This window comes from Trachinotus anak, unplaced genomic scaffold (assembly GCF_046630095.1).
Source record: "Trachinotus anak isolate AG129_WGS33_773 ecotype Australia unplaced genomic scaffold, CSIRO_AGI_Tana_v1 ptg000028l, whole genome shotgun sequence".
Lineage (NCBI taxonomy): Eukaryota > Metazoa > Chordata > Actinopteri > Carangiformes > Carangidae > Trachinotus > Trachinotus anak.
This window is the reverse complement of record NW_027273879.1, coordinates 9,418,688-9,432,726: the sequence shown is the minus strand read 5'-3', so window position 1 is coordinate 9,432,726 and position 14,039 is coordinate 9,418,688. Positions and strand designations below refer to the sequence as shown.

General features: G+C 41.8%; 1 protein-coding gene across 5 annotated transcripts in view; it reads right to left on the bottom strand.

Moving 5' to 3' along the window:
• LOC139611405 (mediator of RNA polymerase II transcription subunit 13-like) overlaps window positions 1-7,362 on the bottom strand; it is a 78,458-nt gene extending 71,096 nt beyond the window's left edge. For 3 of the 5 annotated variants that reach the window (XM_071466084.1, XM_071466085.1, XM_071466086.1), the window contains exon 1: window positions 5,611-7,362. In XM_071466084.1, the coding sequence (XP_071322185.1) occupies window positions 5,611-5,682 (72 nt within the window). In that variant the 5' untranslated portion in view covers window positions 5,683-7,362. The remainder of the gene's footprint in view (window positions 1-5,610) is intronic. The other 2 variants (XM_071466083.1, XM_071466082.1) reach the window with 2 other exon arrangements.
• Between the last annotated feature and the right edge of the window lie 6,677 nt (window positions 7,363-14,039).

The window sequence follows — 14,039 nt, the reverse complement described above, 5'->3', positions numbered from 1 at the left end:
TACAATTAGCTCCACCTCAACAGGCTACAGCATTAAGATGCTGCTTACAGGCTGATTAGATTCTGCATAATGAATCTATCTATCTATCTATCTATCTATCTATCTATCTATCTAATGGGCCATATGCTAACTTGCTAACTTTCCAGCTATCATAAGCACTTGGTGGTACCAGCTACTGCCCATTCCTGCCAATCCTCCTATCCCACTCAGCCTTCTGTCGCCCTGCACACATGCAGAAACACCAGCGGGCACTAAGAATAGAACACAGCTGGCACTGCAGGGCTTACATATTTCACACTCAAGCCACCGTGCTCCAAAATACTCCTGCCCATCCCATCCCATTTCCAGCTCCAGGACCAGCGGTGGTTCCCTCCCTCCCTCCCTGTCTGTCTGTCTTTGAACTGTTCTTCACCTCTGTGGCATGGTCCTGACAAGCCTACTGCTCAGATAAGATACATGACTACACTCAGGAGAATTTACCAGAGATGTGTCGTAAAAACAGAAGCACGAGCGAGGAGAGCCGCGTCTTCCTGCTCCCAACCCATTCGCCGCCCTGTTTCTGTCAGCAGCTAACCCCTGCTTACTCACAAGTCATTTTGTTACGGCAGAAAAACTATTTGACAAACCTGTACATGTGTCACTTACATACAGAACGCCATGTTCACTCAGGTGCGCCACTGCCTGGTTGAGTCCTATTGCGATGACAAGGGATTCCCACAGCAGTGACAGGGGCAGATTAGTGGGAGGCGCCGCACACAGACTCAAGGTGAAGCCAGTGCTAGCTGTCAAAACTGCGAGCGAGCTGAGCCAAAAGCACAGGTTGGGCGTAGGGGGTGGACTGTTTAGTGAGAAGTAACCAGATGGAGCTGCTGCATAGGGCACGCAGCAGAAGACTGGGGCTGCTGCCTTGGAAACCTGGACTGATCCTCTCCTTGTGTAAGAGGACACTGCCGTGGCTTCAATGTCACCCTTAGATATCTCAATATGAACTCCACTTTCATAGCTTTACACGGAGTTAAAAGGCTGTGAAAGTACCAGCAGCTGACATCAAAGTCCTGCTTTCATAGTCTCGCTTAAAGGATGGCGATAATCTTTCTTAAGTTTTCTTTTCTTTTTCTTAATCTTTCTTTCTTTTCTACTAAAAATTGATAATAATTGATAATAATAATTGATCCAACTAATAAGAGCTGTACCTGATATCCCATTGTGCCATAGAGCTCCACTGTTAACTACTGCACCGAGTGACATGTTCCTTCACTACAATGAACACAGGCAACATTTATTTTGAGTCAACATTATGTGCACCACTCTGACTATTTATGCCATTATTTATTTATTTGTATAACATGTTCTAAATCCTACAGTGTCCTGTTTCCTGGGAACTTATTGAGCCTTTTCTTTTAAATAGAAATTACTATTTTTTGTCTATGGTTATTTTTTTACTGGAATTGCTGACAATAATAATGATCACTAGCCTTACTAGTTTATTTTGTATTCCCTTAAATTTAAAGCTGGACAAATTATGTCATGGCACCACTGTTTGTAAATTACCTCTTACATGTTATTATATGACTTCTTGTTTCTTATCAACATATCAATAAACATACATATATATCAGCTAATATTGGCTCACCTTCAAGTTACTAGCCAGGCTCACACTTGGGATTTGAGAACTATAGATGAGAACTGGCTTCTTTTGTCAAATGAAAAAGTGGGCTTTGTAAAGGAAAAATGTTTATTTCTCAACTTCGGGTAAGAAAAATTGTGTTGTTTTGTTATCACTATCGACACAACTTTTGTTATCATATCAACACTAGCAATGACAAAAAAAAAAAAAAATCAAGCAATACACAGCTCTATTAAACTCAGACTCTGCAGCTCATGACACACACTTAATCCAACCAATGCCTCTTTTTCATCCCTAAGCACCCTTGCAATATCCACTACCATTAATAATGAGGAAATGCAAACAGCCTATATTAAAAAGGCACCATTCCTGATTACCTGCTTCTTCTTACAAGCCTCGGCCACTCACCTGCCATAAATCAAGACACTGCTGTTAATGGTATTCCCTCAGCCACATCTCTTAGCACTTTATTTCTGTGCCAGACACTGGCATCATTATTATACATGCAAGATCTCTATTGGAATACAGTTTGGTTAATGAGCACCTCTTAGTTGATCACATTAGACCTTCACTTGAGGACACTTAATTACCAGTGTTGCACGCCACACGCCTCTGTGGAGTGGACAGGAGAAGTCCTTTAATTAAGGCCTCTGCAATCTACCTGTGTTTGTACGAGTCTGCATCCTTGGGATATAGCATGTATTTGTAGCCCATATAAAGGCGATAAAGCATGTGGTGTATATGTGCACGTGCATGTGAGTGAGTGTGGGTGGAAGATTTAGTGTGTTGCATTTGTGATACATATGTTTGTGTGGGCATGTGGGTGTTTATTTTTATTTTTTTGCCGTCTCCATGTCGATGCTTGTGTTTGTGAATGCACCTGTGTGTGTTTGTCTGTGTGTGTGTGCGTGTGTGTATAATATGATGGGTGTTTGAAGTTTGTCTCCTGAGTCTGGATGGTTTACAGTGTGCACAGGACACACACACACACACACACACACACACACACACACACACACACACACACACACACACACACACACACATGCACACGTGCTCTCAGGCTTCCTGTGTCGTGAGGCTCTTAACTGTCTCCTCCTTGCATTTCATAATCAGGCAGGGACTCATTGTTATAAGAACCTGCCCAGTCCACAGAAAGATGACTGTGTTTTCGTTCTCTCTCTCTCTCTCTCTCTCTCTCTCTCTCTCTCTCTCTCTCTCTCTCTCTCTTTCTGCGTTCCTCCCTCTTTAATTTTCTCTCTTGCTCTGTCTCACTCTTTCACTCTTGGTCTCTCAAACAGGCTGAGGCTAGCAGTCAGGAAATGCACATCAGTCATAATACTTTCCTAAAATGAAAACAGATTCCGCTGCAGTCCTTCAGCCGTGCTCTCTCTCTCTCTCTCTCTCTCTCTTTCTCTCTCTCTCTCGCTTAACTCACTCCTTCAGCTGAAAACATTCCTCTATTTCTCCTGTCGTCCTCCACCCTTCCCTCCTCCATCGCTACGTCAACTTAACTCACCCGCTCGGGTCTTGTCTCCCACTTACAAGGGTCTCGTTTGCTCTCTGTTACAGATGGATGATCACCAGCACACAAGACAGTTGTTTTGTGGGTTGTGTGATCACAGCGATCTCAAGTATCTGACACCGGGCCTCACAGAAGGCACGACAGTAATCTGCCGCACCCCCATAAAGTCCCACAGTATGGGCACTTATGCCTTCTAAGGTACTTTCTATTGATGCAGGTTGCAATAACAGCCAGTAAATCAGTGTGAGCGATGAGGTTAGTGCATGTTGGGAATGCTGTTTAACAGGCTGTCAGACCAGAGCGCTCACTAGTTTACCCACAAGACCTTTATGTAAGCAAGCCGCCAATATCACCTGAAGGAAAAGGGTAAGAAACATCCCACCTTAGAGGCTGCTTCTCCTCAGTTTCGGGACTGTAAATGACCAAGTTAGAGTAATGAATATTATCATTAGCTTGTCAAAATGTCATAATCATAATATCATAATGTCCTATACAATTGCTGGAACAACAGTCAAAACCCCAAAATGTATTCCATTTACAATGATAACAGAGAAAATTCTCAGCTTTGATAAACTGTTGTTCATTCATTTTCTGTTAATCAAATAATCAACTAACTGTTTAAGCACTGAGCAAAGTAAGAAGTGGCAAAATGCAGGAAAGCATAACATATTTTTACAAATAGTCACCTGATGTGATTCTTTCATTTCCTGTGGTAATAAAAGGGCTTCAGCCTCCACTTGTCTGCCTCATTCTCAACATCAGGATGCAATTTGCATCCCTGCGTCTGTCTGCTCTGTCTCTTTGTCTCAGTCGTACCCTCTAACCAGGACACTCAGTGTGTCATTAGTGTTTCGCTCTGTCTTGGATTTCTCTGTCGGAGCCCTGCCAGTGAGTAACCGCTGTGGCACCAGCCAGTCATAAATATTCTCAACAAGCCAGCTGATGGATGGTCTCTTTCTCCCTCAGTTTGAAAGGGATGTTCACAGGGCCAGCACGACGGCCAAACGACGCCACGGCGAGTCAATGAAAGGTTTTCTTTCTTTCTTTTTTTTTTTCTCCACAAGGGAATAACCTCAACGGAGACGCTGACAGAGAAGTAATCACTGTTTTCAGCTGTAAGGTGGCACTCTGAGAGAATTTAAGCCGTCTGATAGTGGAGCGCTGTTTATTTTGGTGTCCGCAGAAATTCAAACATCATGCGTTTGAATATAGCTTCAGATTTCCTTACTCCCTTTACAGTCACAAAATGACCGGGACTCGTGAGAGGGAAAAACTTCAAGAGCTTTGTTTGAAATTTTTGAGAGCTCTGCAAGATGTGTGACGGCTACAAATTTATATCATAAATCCACACCATGTGACACATGTTTATTTAGCTATAGCGCAGTGTACGGGTTGGCTGCTGTTGCTGATGGACAACCTGCATGATCACCTAAAAAGCCCTCAGGATGCCTCTGTTGTTGTGGCTCTCAGCAGCCTGTGCCTGACTTCAGTCTACCGCATGCCTTTCCACTTGGCTGCCTGTTGTAGTAGGACAGTTAACTCGCTGATTGCAGGAGGAGAACTGTGAAAACGCGCTGCTCAATCTTTTCCACCCTCAAAACCAGTGACTTCTGCAAAAATGACACTGCCTGTGGAGTCAAAAACACCTTTTTTCAGATAAACTGAGTGTGAAAGTGCTGTTTCCGCTGTGTGCCTGATGCATGTTGCCTTCTGTCAGAATCTCATCAACCTGCTTCTCTCTTTGTGACACAATCATATTATCAATTTTTCATTGCTGGGAAAAAAAAAAAACTCCCCCCCCCCCTCCCTCTCCACTCATCCAATTTAGAACCTTGTGAGCAATTAGCTCAACATGTCAAACTACTGAAGATCAGAAAATCTCTTTCTCTATTCTCTGGCTGCAGAAATATTTAACAGAGGCAGCAGTACGCCTTCTTTCCAAGTTAGTTGCTTGGCAATGCAACAGAGTTCCAGCTAGATTTCCAGTGAAATGATTATTTAAAGGGGAGGAGGATAACGGCCAGAGCACACTGTGCTTTTGATGGGAAAAATGAATGTTTACCTATTGTTTATCAGCTAAACTCGTGCCAAAACTGCAAACACATGCCAAAATAATCCGCCAGTTTGCTTTGGAAACATTTGATAATTGTATTCTGATCATTATGGGAGATGTTTTGGCTTGAAATCAGATTATGGAGTGTTGTTATTCTTTTTCGATTCAAGCCTCTGGGCTGAGATATTTTATTATAACAAGCTGAGTGGTGGAAATATGGTGCCCCCCCCCCTCCCTCCCTCCCGGACCACTAACCCGTGTTAATGATTGCCTAATAACAACACCAGCAATTGGTTCACCTTTGTACAGCAGACACATTTAAGCGTGCCTCCCACGGTCTTATGACTTGTCGATCACAACTGGCTGGCGCGTCTGCGATCGGAGCGTGATTTATAGATACTGTACCAGAGAGAAGATGTTGGAGTGGCAGTCCTCAAGGCTTGCCCCGTTAGCCACCCAATTCGCCGTTGTAGTCATAATCGTCCGCCGTTGGGGTCGTCAGCGCTGGGCATGTCGAAATCCTACATCGGTATCCAACACCGAGAAGGGGTTGACAAATCGGTTCCCTTACGAGTCTGCCAAAACAATCAGGCTTATAACCTCACAAGAGCTCCAGATAATAGATTTGTCGGGGAGGGAAGAGGGGAAAGGGGGGGGGGGGGCAGAGGAATGGGCGTATTCAGAAAGAAGTGCAGAATGCATCCATAAAGCCCCCAGCAGATCTATAATGTTGTGATGTTGTAAATCCAAGCGTGTGCGGGGATCAAAACATTGTTACAATCCAGGTCAGGCGGCTCCAGGTCTGATCGTTGTCAAAGGCGGAGAGAGCGCAGAGAGCTCCTACATCCATCTCAGTCCACACACAGAGGGAGATCAGCCCGTGTCCATATCAGTCTTTCCGCTGATAGTTTCATCACTAAACGAGCATAATCCATGAGAAAATGACTCCTTTCTTCCGCGCAAGAGGAGCAGCCCCAGAAGAAGAAGAAGAAGAAGAAGAAGAAGAGGAAAAACGTAGAATCAGAGTCAAAACTTCTTATTACACGTCCGCCGCTCTGCAAAACAATTAAGTTAGAGCCGAGACATTACACGCAGGATATCTGATTCCGTCTGCTCCACAAGCTGATGCACCACTTGTGATAGTTTTCGAGAATTGCATGAGCTATTTATAGCCTCCTTTCTTACCACAACCGCTCCTCTCACAATGTAGCCCCGGTGCTGCCTCACAAACAGGAATGTTTAATCCCTCTGTTGCTCTTGAATTAAGCGGACCGCAGACGAAGGGTTGGTGGTGGTGGTGGTGGGGGGGGGGGGGGGGGGGGGATCTCTTAAATATATATATATAAAAAAAAAATAAAAAAAATTTAAAAAAAAAGAAAGAAAGAAAACCCCCCTCAGTGCTCCTGCTCCGTGGCAGGGCGGACGAAGTCGAGCGGGTTCCCTGTAAAAGCCCGAATCATGAGTCAAAGCGTTCAGAAGAAAAAACAAAAAAAAACTATTCTTACACTCCACCGCCAGGAAAACGACGAGCAGGCTTCTGTAGACGGAGGTTTGAAAAAATCCTTCCTTCCTTTCAGTTTTATACCATTACGAAACGTCCTCCCGCGGCCACAACAGCTTCAATCTTGCACAAAAAAAAAAAAAAAAAAAAAACAGATCTCATGTGATTTTCTTTTCTTTTTTTTCTTTTTTTTTTTAAATGCACAGTTCAGTCAAAAGTGACAGTCCCTCGCCTGGCGCCGATATTTGACATAAAGACCGTGTTGCATGCCGCAGAATCTCTCTTTATAAACCGCCTCGACATTTCAAAGCGCGTCCTCCTCCTCCTCCTCCTCCTCCTTCCTCCAGAAATGATTTGATTATTGAATTAAATCCTCAGCGTGTGCACGGTGTCCTCTGCGGCGACTGCTTCCTCATTGTTTACCTCTCAGAGAGCGTTATTATATTGGTAAATAAGTGGAAGTGTGCGGTGTGGACCTGCCTGTGTCATTCTCACCCTCTTGTGTGTGTTTGCTTTACGTGAAGCGCCGCTGTAGCGTTTTTTTTTTTTTTTTTTTTTTTTTTCGCACAAGATCGTCCAGCCCACCGCGCATTGTAATGTAATGGCGGTCGGAAGCGTACAACCGAGACTCGCCTTCCCATTTGGCCAAGTTTGTGCTCACATGATCAAAGTGTGGGATTACAGTGCTGCTCAGTGGCTCCGAGAGGAGACTGGATGCGACGCCGGAGAGACGTCGTGCCGGTCGTGCGCTCCGGCGGTCGTCAGGCGTGGGGATTTTCTTTATTGCCGCACTCTTTGTTGTTAAATGTAGCCGGATCTCGCTGTTTCTGGTCATCTGTCTGTTGAAGTGCTTAAAGAAAGATTATGTTCAGATGTTGTTGTTGTTTTTTTTGTTTTTTTATCACTGCAGGGTGTCATTCTGTGATGCATTGGTTACATAATGTAACTGTGTTCTCACAACAGAGGATGTGACAGACTAGAGGTCAGGATGACTTACTGTGCTCGTACTGTTTCATAAGAGACATCTATGTAGGTTAGTCTTGCACTCACCAAATGTGTCACATCCGCACACTTGGTGGGCTTTATTATATGAAAAAAAAAATATATATATCTGATGAATCAGTATGCATCTTACTTAAATCAAGTATTGCTTGCAGTTATTCAAAGTGAATAAATGCAGGGCTGTAGTCAGGATTTTAACTGAGGTCATGATAAGGTGAAGTCCCCCTAACAACCCCTCACCACCCTGGACACAAAAAAGAAGGTCTCTAATGTTTTTTACTTCTGTTTTCTTTTTCTTTTTTGTTCTTTTTTTTTTCTTAATTGGAGTTGGCTGTCCGATTATGTTTCCTGCAGGTTTTATTTAAAGCTGTACAAATCCATATCTTGATATTAACAAATGAAAATAGAAAATAAGTTTCACATGAACGGGGTCACTTGTAGCAAGAATTAGCACCAGTTATGCAGGTCTGTGCAGCATTTAAACAATTTGCAGCTCTTTGTTTTGTTTTTGTGGCTCAGTTTTACTGAGTTTTACTGAGCCACAAAAACACTCCCCAAGCTCTCATCAGCCTCTCTTTCTGATAAACTCACTGTATACTCTCTATACCCAGCCAGCACCACACTACAGAAAGACAACGCTAGAGACTAGATTGTTGAACATGTTGTAGCAGGTAGCAGCTAAAGAGCCAGACATTTCCCTCAGGAGTCGGTAGAGAGCAAAGCAAAAGGATGAATGATGGATTTACTTTACAAATGAATGTTAATGAAAGGTGTCTTAGTGTCAGTGTTGTGGTGTTATGTCAGATTTTTGCCCCCAAGTGGCCAAAAAATTAAAGCAATGCAGGTTTGAACTGAGCAGTTCCTGCAAGGAAATTCCTCACAAACTCAACAAGCCTAATTCACCTGTCCCTGAACCTTGTTCAGATTTTCCCTGTAATTATTACCAGATGATTTAGTTCTTTCCAGGATGTTATAAGGAAATTACAGGCTGTAAAATACACCATTACAGTCATTTTAAAATTCTGATGGAGAAATACTGAATTATATTGGGTATAGGTAATGAAATTTAAATGTACTAGAATCAGCCTTTAAAAAGAACTACATGTGAGGTTTTAACTGCAGAATATAAACTTGCCACAAGCTTGCTAAACCACCCAAATTCTCAGAAAAAAAGTACGGGAGGTATGACCTCAGTGAACTTTACTGGGGCCGTGAAACTGGTTGTACTATAACTTCATTTTATTTCAAATAAAATTTGAATAAGCCAGTAAAAATATTTTTACATCCTTCCTACTTTCCCGTTATATAATCCACACCAGCTATGTTGCAGTTGCATCATACATTGTATACAGTATTATTCGAGGTTTTGCTTGCACCACCTATAAAAGTGTGCTTCACTGTTGTTTTGTTCCTTGTGCTCTTCAATATTGCAGGTGGTGCCACAAAAGATTATTGATATAACCACAGTCTCCACAGAAGAGACCACACAAGAGTCAGTGCATCAAATATTTGTGTTATTATCAATCATTTATCAGACATTGTACGCTATGTATGCACTATAGTGTATGTGTTTGTATGTTCTTTATTTGGGTTGCAAAGGTAACTGGATGATCTCTTTCTGGTTTTAGCTTTAAACCTTACTGTACATTTCTAAACATTTGTTAATTTGATTTTCTTTTGACCATCAAGGGAATATTTTCTTTTCAGTTGGACTCATCTTGCCAACCAAGCTACAGTGACTATGATTTTACAGCTCAGACTGCTTCACCTCCAATATAATTTTAGTCATGAATAAACAGGAGTCAATAGCAGCAGACCTTTGTACATGGATTCCCAGAGGCCTTTAAAAGAAATCCAATAGTTAGTTTATTCAATCTTTTTAGTTTATGTTTATCAGTCATAAAGCTGCAATGATTTTTAAATGCCCACACTTCGTGAAGAATACATAACCATCTATCGTATTATCAGGGTCTCTTTCCAAGCACTTATTTTACATGTCACTGTATCGGCATGCAGGTTCACCTGAGACTATGTTTAAGACTTAATTACTAACAGACAGTGACAAATGAAGTTTCCTCTCCCTGCCAGGTTTTTCCGTGGAGTTCAGTAACACCCTGCACAAATAATAATACTGCTCACGCAAAGTGAGATGTTGTCTTTGGAGCAGCAGCAGCAGCAGCAGCAGCAGGTAAAATGAAGAGCTCCTGTGTCAGAGACTGCAACACTGCAATTTACAGGAGAGGAAAGACACGAAGTTCTGTACAACACTATTTGTATTATGCAAATAGTTGCTAATTACTGATAACACAGATAATGGGCTCTTTGACTGTGTCGTTGTTTACCTGACTGATATTTTTTTTCAAAATGATTAAATGGTATTTAAGTGACAAAAAAATACGATTTATGTACAAGAGGCATGATTGTTTTCATGTTGCGACACTGGGAGTTTTCCATTTTCTCAGGGAGACATTTGAACGTCAGCCCACCATCATGTGAAGTGTATAAACGGATGCACATCAGCATCTATTTTATAATTTATAGGTTGTTCTAGGCAGAATGCAAAATCATATACATGCAACTTCTAATTGTAAATCTAAAAGTGAGCTGTTTACCGACAACTGTATTTTCCTTTTGCAGCTATATATCCCTTGAACAGATCATCATATGCTGACATATCCAGTCCATTATGATATAAGCACAACTCTCACATTAATCACTTCATACAGCGTTATGTACGTGAGGAAACGGCTTGCAGCTGGTACATGTTGCCACAGAGAGGGAGCCTTCAGCCCGGTGATTCCTCTTATATCTGAAAAGCGGGAGGGGAGGATATGAATCAGATGGATGAGCGAGGGCTTAGCCTGGCGGTTATTGATCCCTTTGCTCCAGGAATGATCCAGGCCTCATTTGAAGCCCCCCCCCCCCCTTTTTTTTTTTTTGTTCAATACATCCTTAACGGCTTTGAAAAGACTCTCGCACGCAGTTTGGCACACTTGGTGTGGAGCTGATAGGATGAGATGCTATCAGTTTGAATAAATCTATTTCAATATGCCACACATTTGCCCTCATCAGGCCCCCACTGGCTTGATCTGTGTGTGAGGAGAAAAGATGCATTACTGCTCTGATTGAAGATAATATGTTTGTCTAGACAATGTATTTAGACTTGTTCAGGGTGGAGTGGATAGGCATTTGTGTGTTTAATGGTGTGGTGAATGTGTACATTCACATATTCAGGTCTTTTTGCAACACATAAAATATGTTATTCACAGTTTTAATATTTGTCTTGTAAATTTTTCACCTTGTAAAAATGTTGGTTTGTGTGGTCTGTTATTAAAGCCCCTGAAAAACCTTGTCACAAATCATAAATATTTCTTTATATATATGATTAAAGAAACAATAAAAGTCCAAGTTTGGAAAAAAGAAAAAATGTCTGTGGCTATTTTATTAAAAAACGAATCTGCTTCATCGGGAGCCGGTTGCACCAACTGTTTAGTTCAAACTTACAAGTTGGTGTTGCATACCTAAGTGACAAAGCTAACATTAGCATGCTAATATATTACCCATATAGAGTTAAGAGTACAGTACACATCAGAGCTGACACTGGATTGAAAAACTTTTTTATTACAGATGTAAACTGGGAAGATTTTAAATGTCATTTCGCAACAACAACACAATTTACCTCAAATCAAATAAAGGTTAACACTCGTTACTAAATGACCAAATAGCTTTGGTTATGGCATGATTAACTGTTTCCCACCTACTGTAAATCATATGAATGTACATACATATTTCTCCATGTATCATATATGAATAAGAGAGAGTAACACCAAATGACTGAGAGTTAAGATTTCAACACTCCTTGAGTCCTACTGGTGCAACCAGATTTAGTAAATCACTGGTCTGAACTTGCCAGTAGCTACTAAGGAGCCTAGGAAGGACTTACGCACAAACTTATCAAATATTTTACAAACAGCTGGTGCAACCCAGTCCAGGACTCAGAGGGTAAGGTTTGTTCAGTCTGGCAACATAAACAAACAACCCCACGACTGTCATCATTTTGGCTCAAATGTTGCTAAACCCTAACTAGTGTGGGAGCTTATGTGATGGCATCTTTTTCTAACTGAGCACCGCCCACTTCAAACTGGTGAGAAGAAAACAGGTAAAAGGAAAATTTTTTAAATTTTTTTTAACTGTATTATATAAAATAACCTAAGGTGTTCCATATTTGGCAGAAAATTGAATTGTATGTTCCTGTGGGGTCCCATCACTCATAGTCAGAATTTGATTTCAGGGCCTTTAAATCATTACAAATAGGCCATGATGACAAACACTGTTTCTACATGTTTCTCTAAATGTTTTGCATTCAGCTAACTGTTGGAGTGCTCATTATTAATTCAGCATGAGCATATTGCAACGGATTATGCTTGCACAGACATCGAAGGGTGTTTATTGTTCATACCCAGAGAGGAATGTGTCTCTTTTAAGAACAAGCAGCGGCCTCACGGTATCTTCATTAGTGATTGATGGATCACCGTCCACTAAGTTAACACACACCTAGCAGCAAATTCTCTCCATAAAATCAGATGAGAGTTTCTCCTCTCTCCGCGGCTCCAATACCTCGCTGGCATTTCCTGGAGCGCGGAGAGTCTGGCTGAGAAGAATAGATGGTGTGCATTGTAATGAACATGGGCTGACACAGCCTCATCCATCATTCCACCCAGGAAAATTATAGCAGTGCCGGCGAGAGAGGGAGAGAGAGAGAGAGACTTTAAATCACAGAAAGTATACAGGTCTAACTCTTCTCAGACTGTCATCAGCTCATTGTTGTTTTTTAACTGCCCAGTCCACTTCAGGATTTGCTCTCAGAAAGCTACTGTCTGAGTGTTTGTCTCCCTGTCACTTTACTGTATCTCTACTGTGACTCTCTCAGTGTATGCTGCCTTGAATATGCTTCTATCTGTTTCCAATTACATGCTTGTTTTGTGCCTATCTACTTCCCAGCCAGACTGCATTCTTTTCTTTTCCTGACGTTAAAGCTATCAGTTATTTACATTGTTGAGTAATTTGTTGATTATTTTTACAGGTAATCAGTTAGTCTGTGTAATGGCAGGAGATAGTGAAAATTGTTTAGTTCCCAGAGGCTAAGTTGACATCTTTAAAATGCTTCTTTTGTCCGACAATCAACCCAACAGCCAAAGGTATTCAATTTATAATGATGAAAAACAAAACAGGGCAACAAATCTTGACATTCTGTGATGGTACTGTCTGTCTGTTAGCAAAGGATGCACTCCACTGACCATGATCCCCTCTCCCCTGTGAGCCCACTACAACCAGTTTAAATCATCCTGATACTGGTTTTGCTCACTTTGTATGCACATTTCTCAGTGTGCCAAAGGTTTGTCTCTTGGCACTGAGGCATGATTTAATTACACCAATACTCTCGCATTTTTTGGGCTTTTGAATAAGTCTTGTTATAACAAAGGTCATACTGGAGGTGACAGTGTGTTTTTGTGTACCTTTTGCGTGTGAGTCTCTGCCTGTGTGCGTGTCTGTGTGTGTGCACGTTCATCTGCGATTCAGAGTGATTCACTCAAGCGCTGTGAAGACTGTTATAATGGTGTTTCCACAGCATATTGATTTCACAATGAGCAGACGATGTCTTTGTAAGATGGCTTGAGAGATGGGAAATTAGATGTTATCTCATAATGACAGACGATGAGGAATCCTGTGGTGTGTTATCTGATTTTGGAATAATGTCAAGCTGTCAAACTCACTGATACACAGATGATGTGTCCTGCAAGCGTCCTCTAATGCAGCAGACAGGGATGGTTACCACAGATATACTGAGACTAGTAAATCAAGTGCAAGGTGGTAAACAAAATATAGATTTTAATTTAAATTGCAAATAGTAGCTTAAAGTTATGCAGGGTAGGAGACAGCCTGAAGGTTAGAGCAAGGCCTTTAATCCCCTGTTGCCCCAGTAAACCTCCACTGTGACCACCATGGAAACCTGGTTGTATTGCATATTTCAACCTGCAAGTAGGAGAATATAGCCCAAGCCAAGTGCGGCGCTTTCATGTAGAAAGATTACCACAGATAGTGTGCTTTAAGTGACCAGCCAGCATTTCCACTTGGCTGCACACTCTGATGCCACCTGAACAGAATTCAGTAGGAGCCTTCAAGCTCCTCATGCATAATGTATTGCTGAAGGTCTGCTCAGTTTTCATGTTCTCCTAATTCATTTCACAAAGAGAGAGAGCTCTGCCAGCATTCAGAGCACACAGCCTGGATCGCTGTGCGCTGTCAAATCAAAAATCACCACTTCACCATT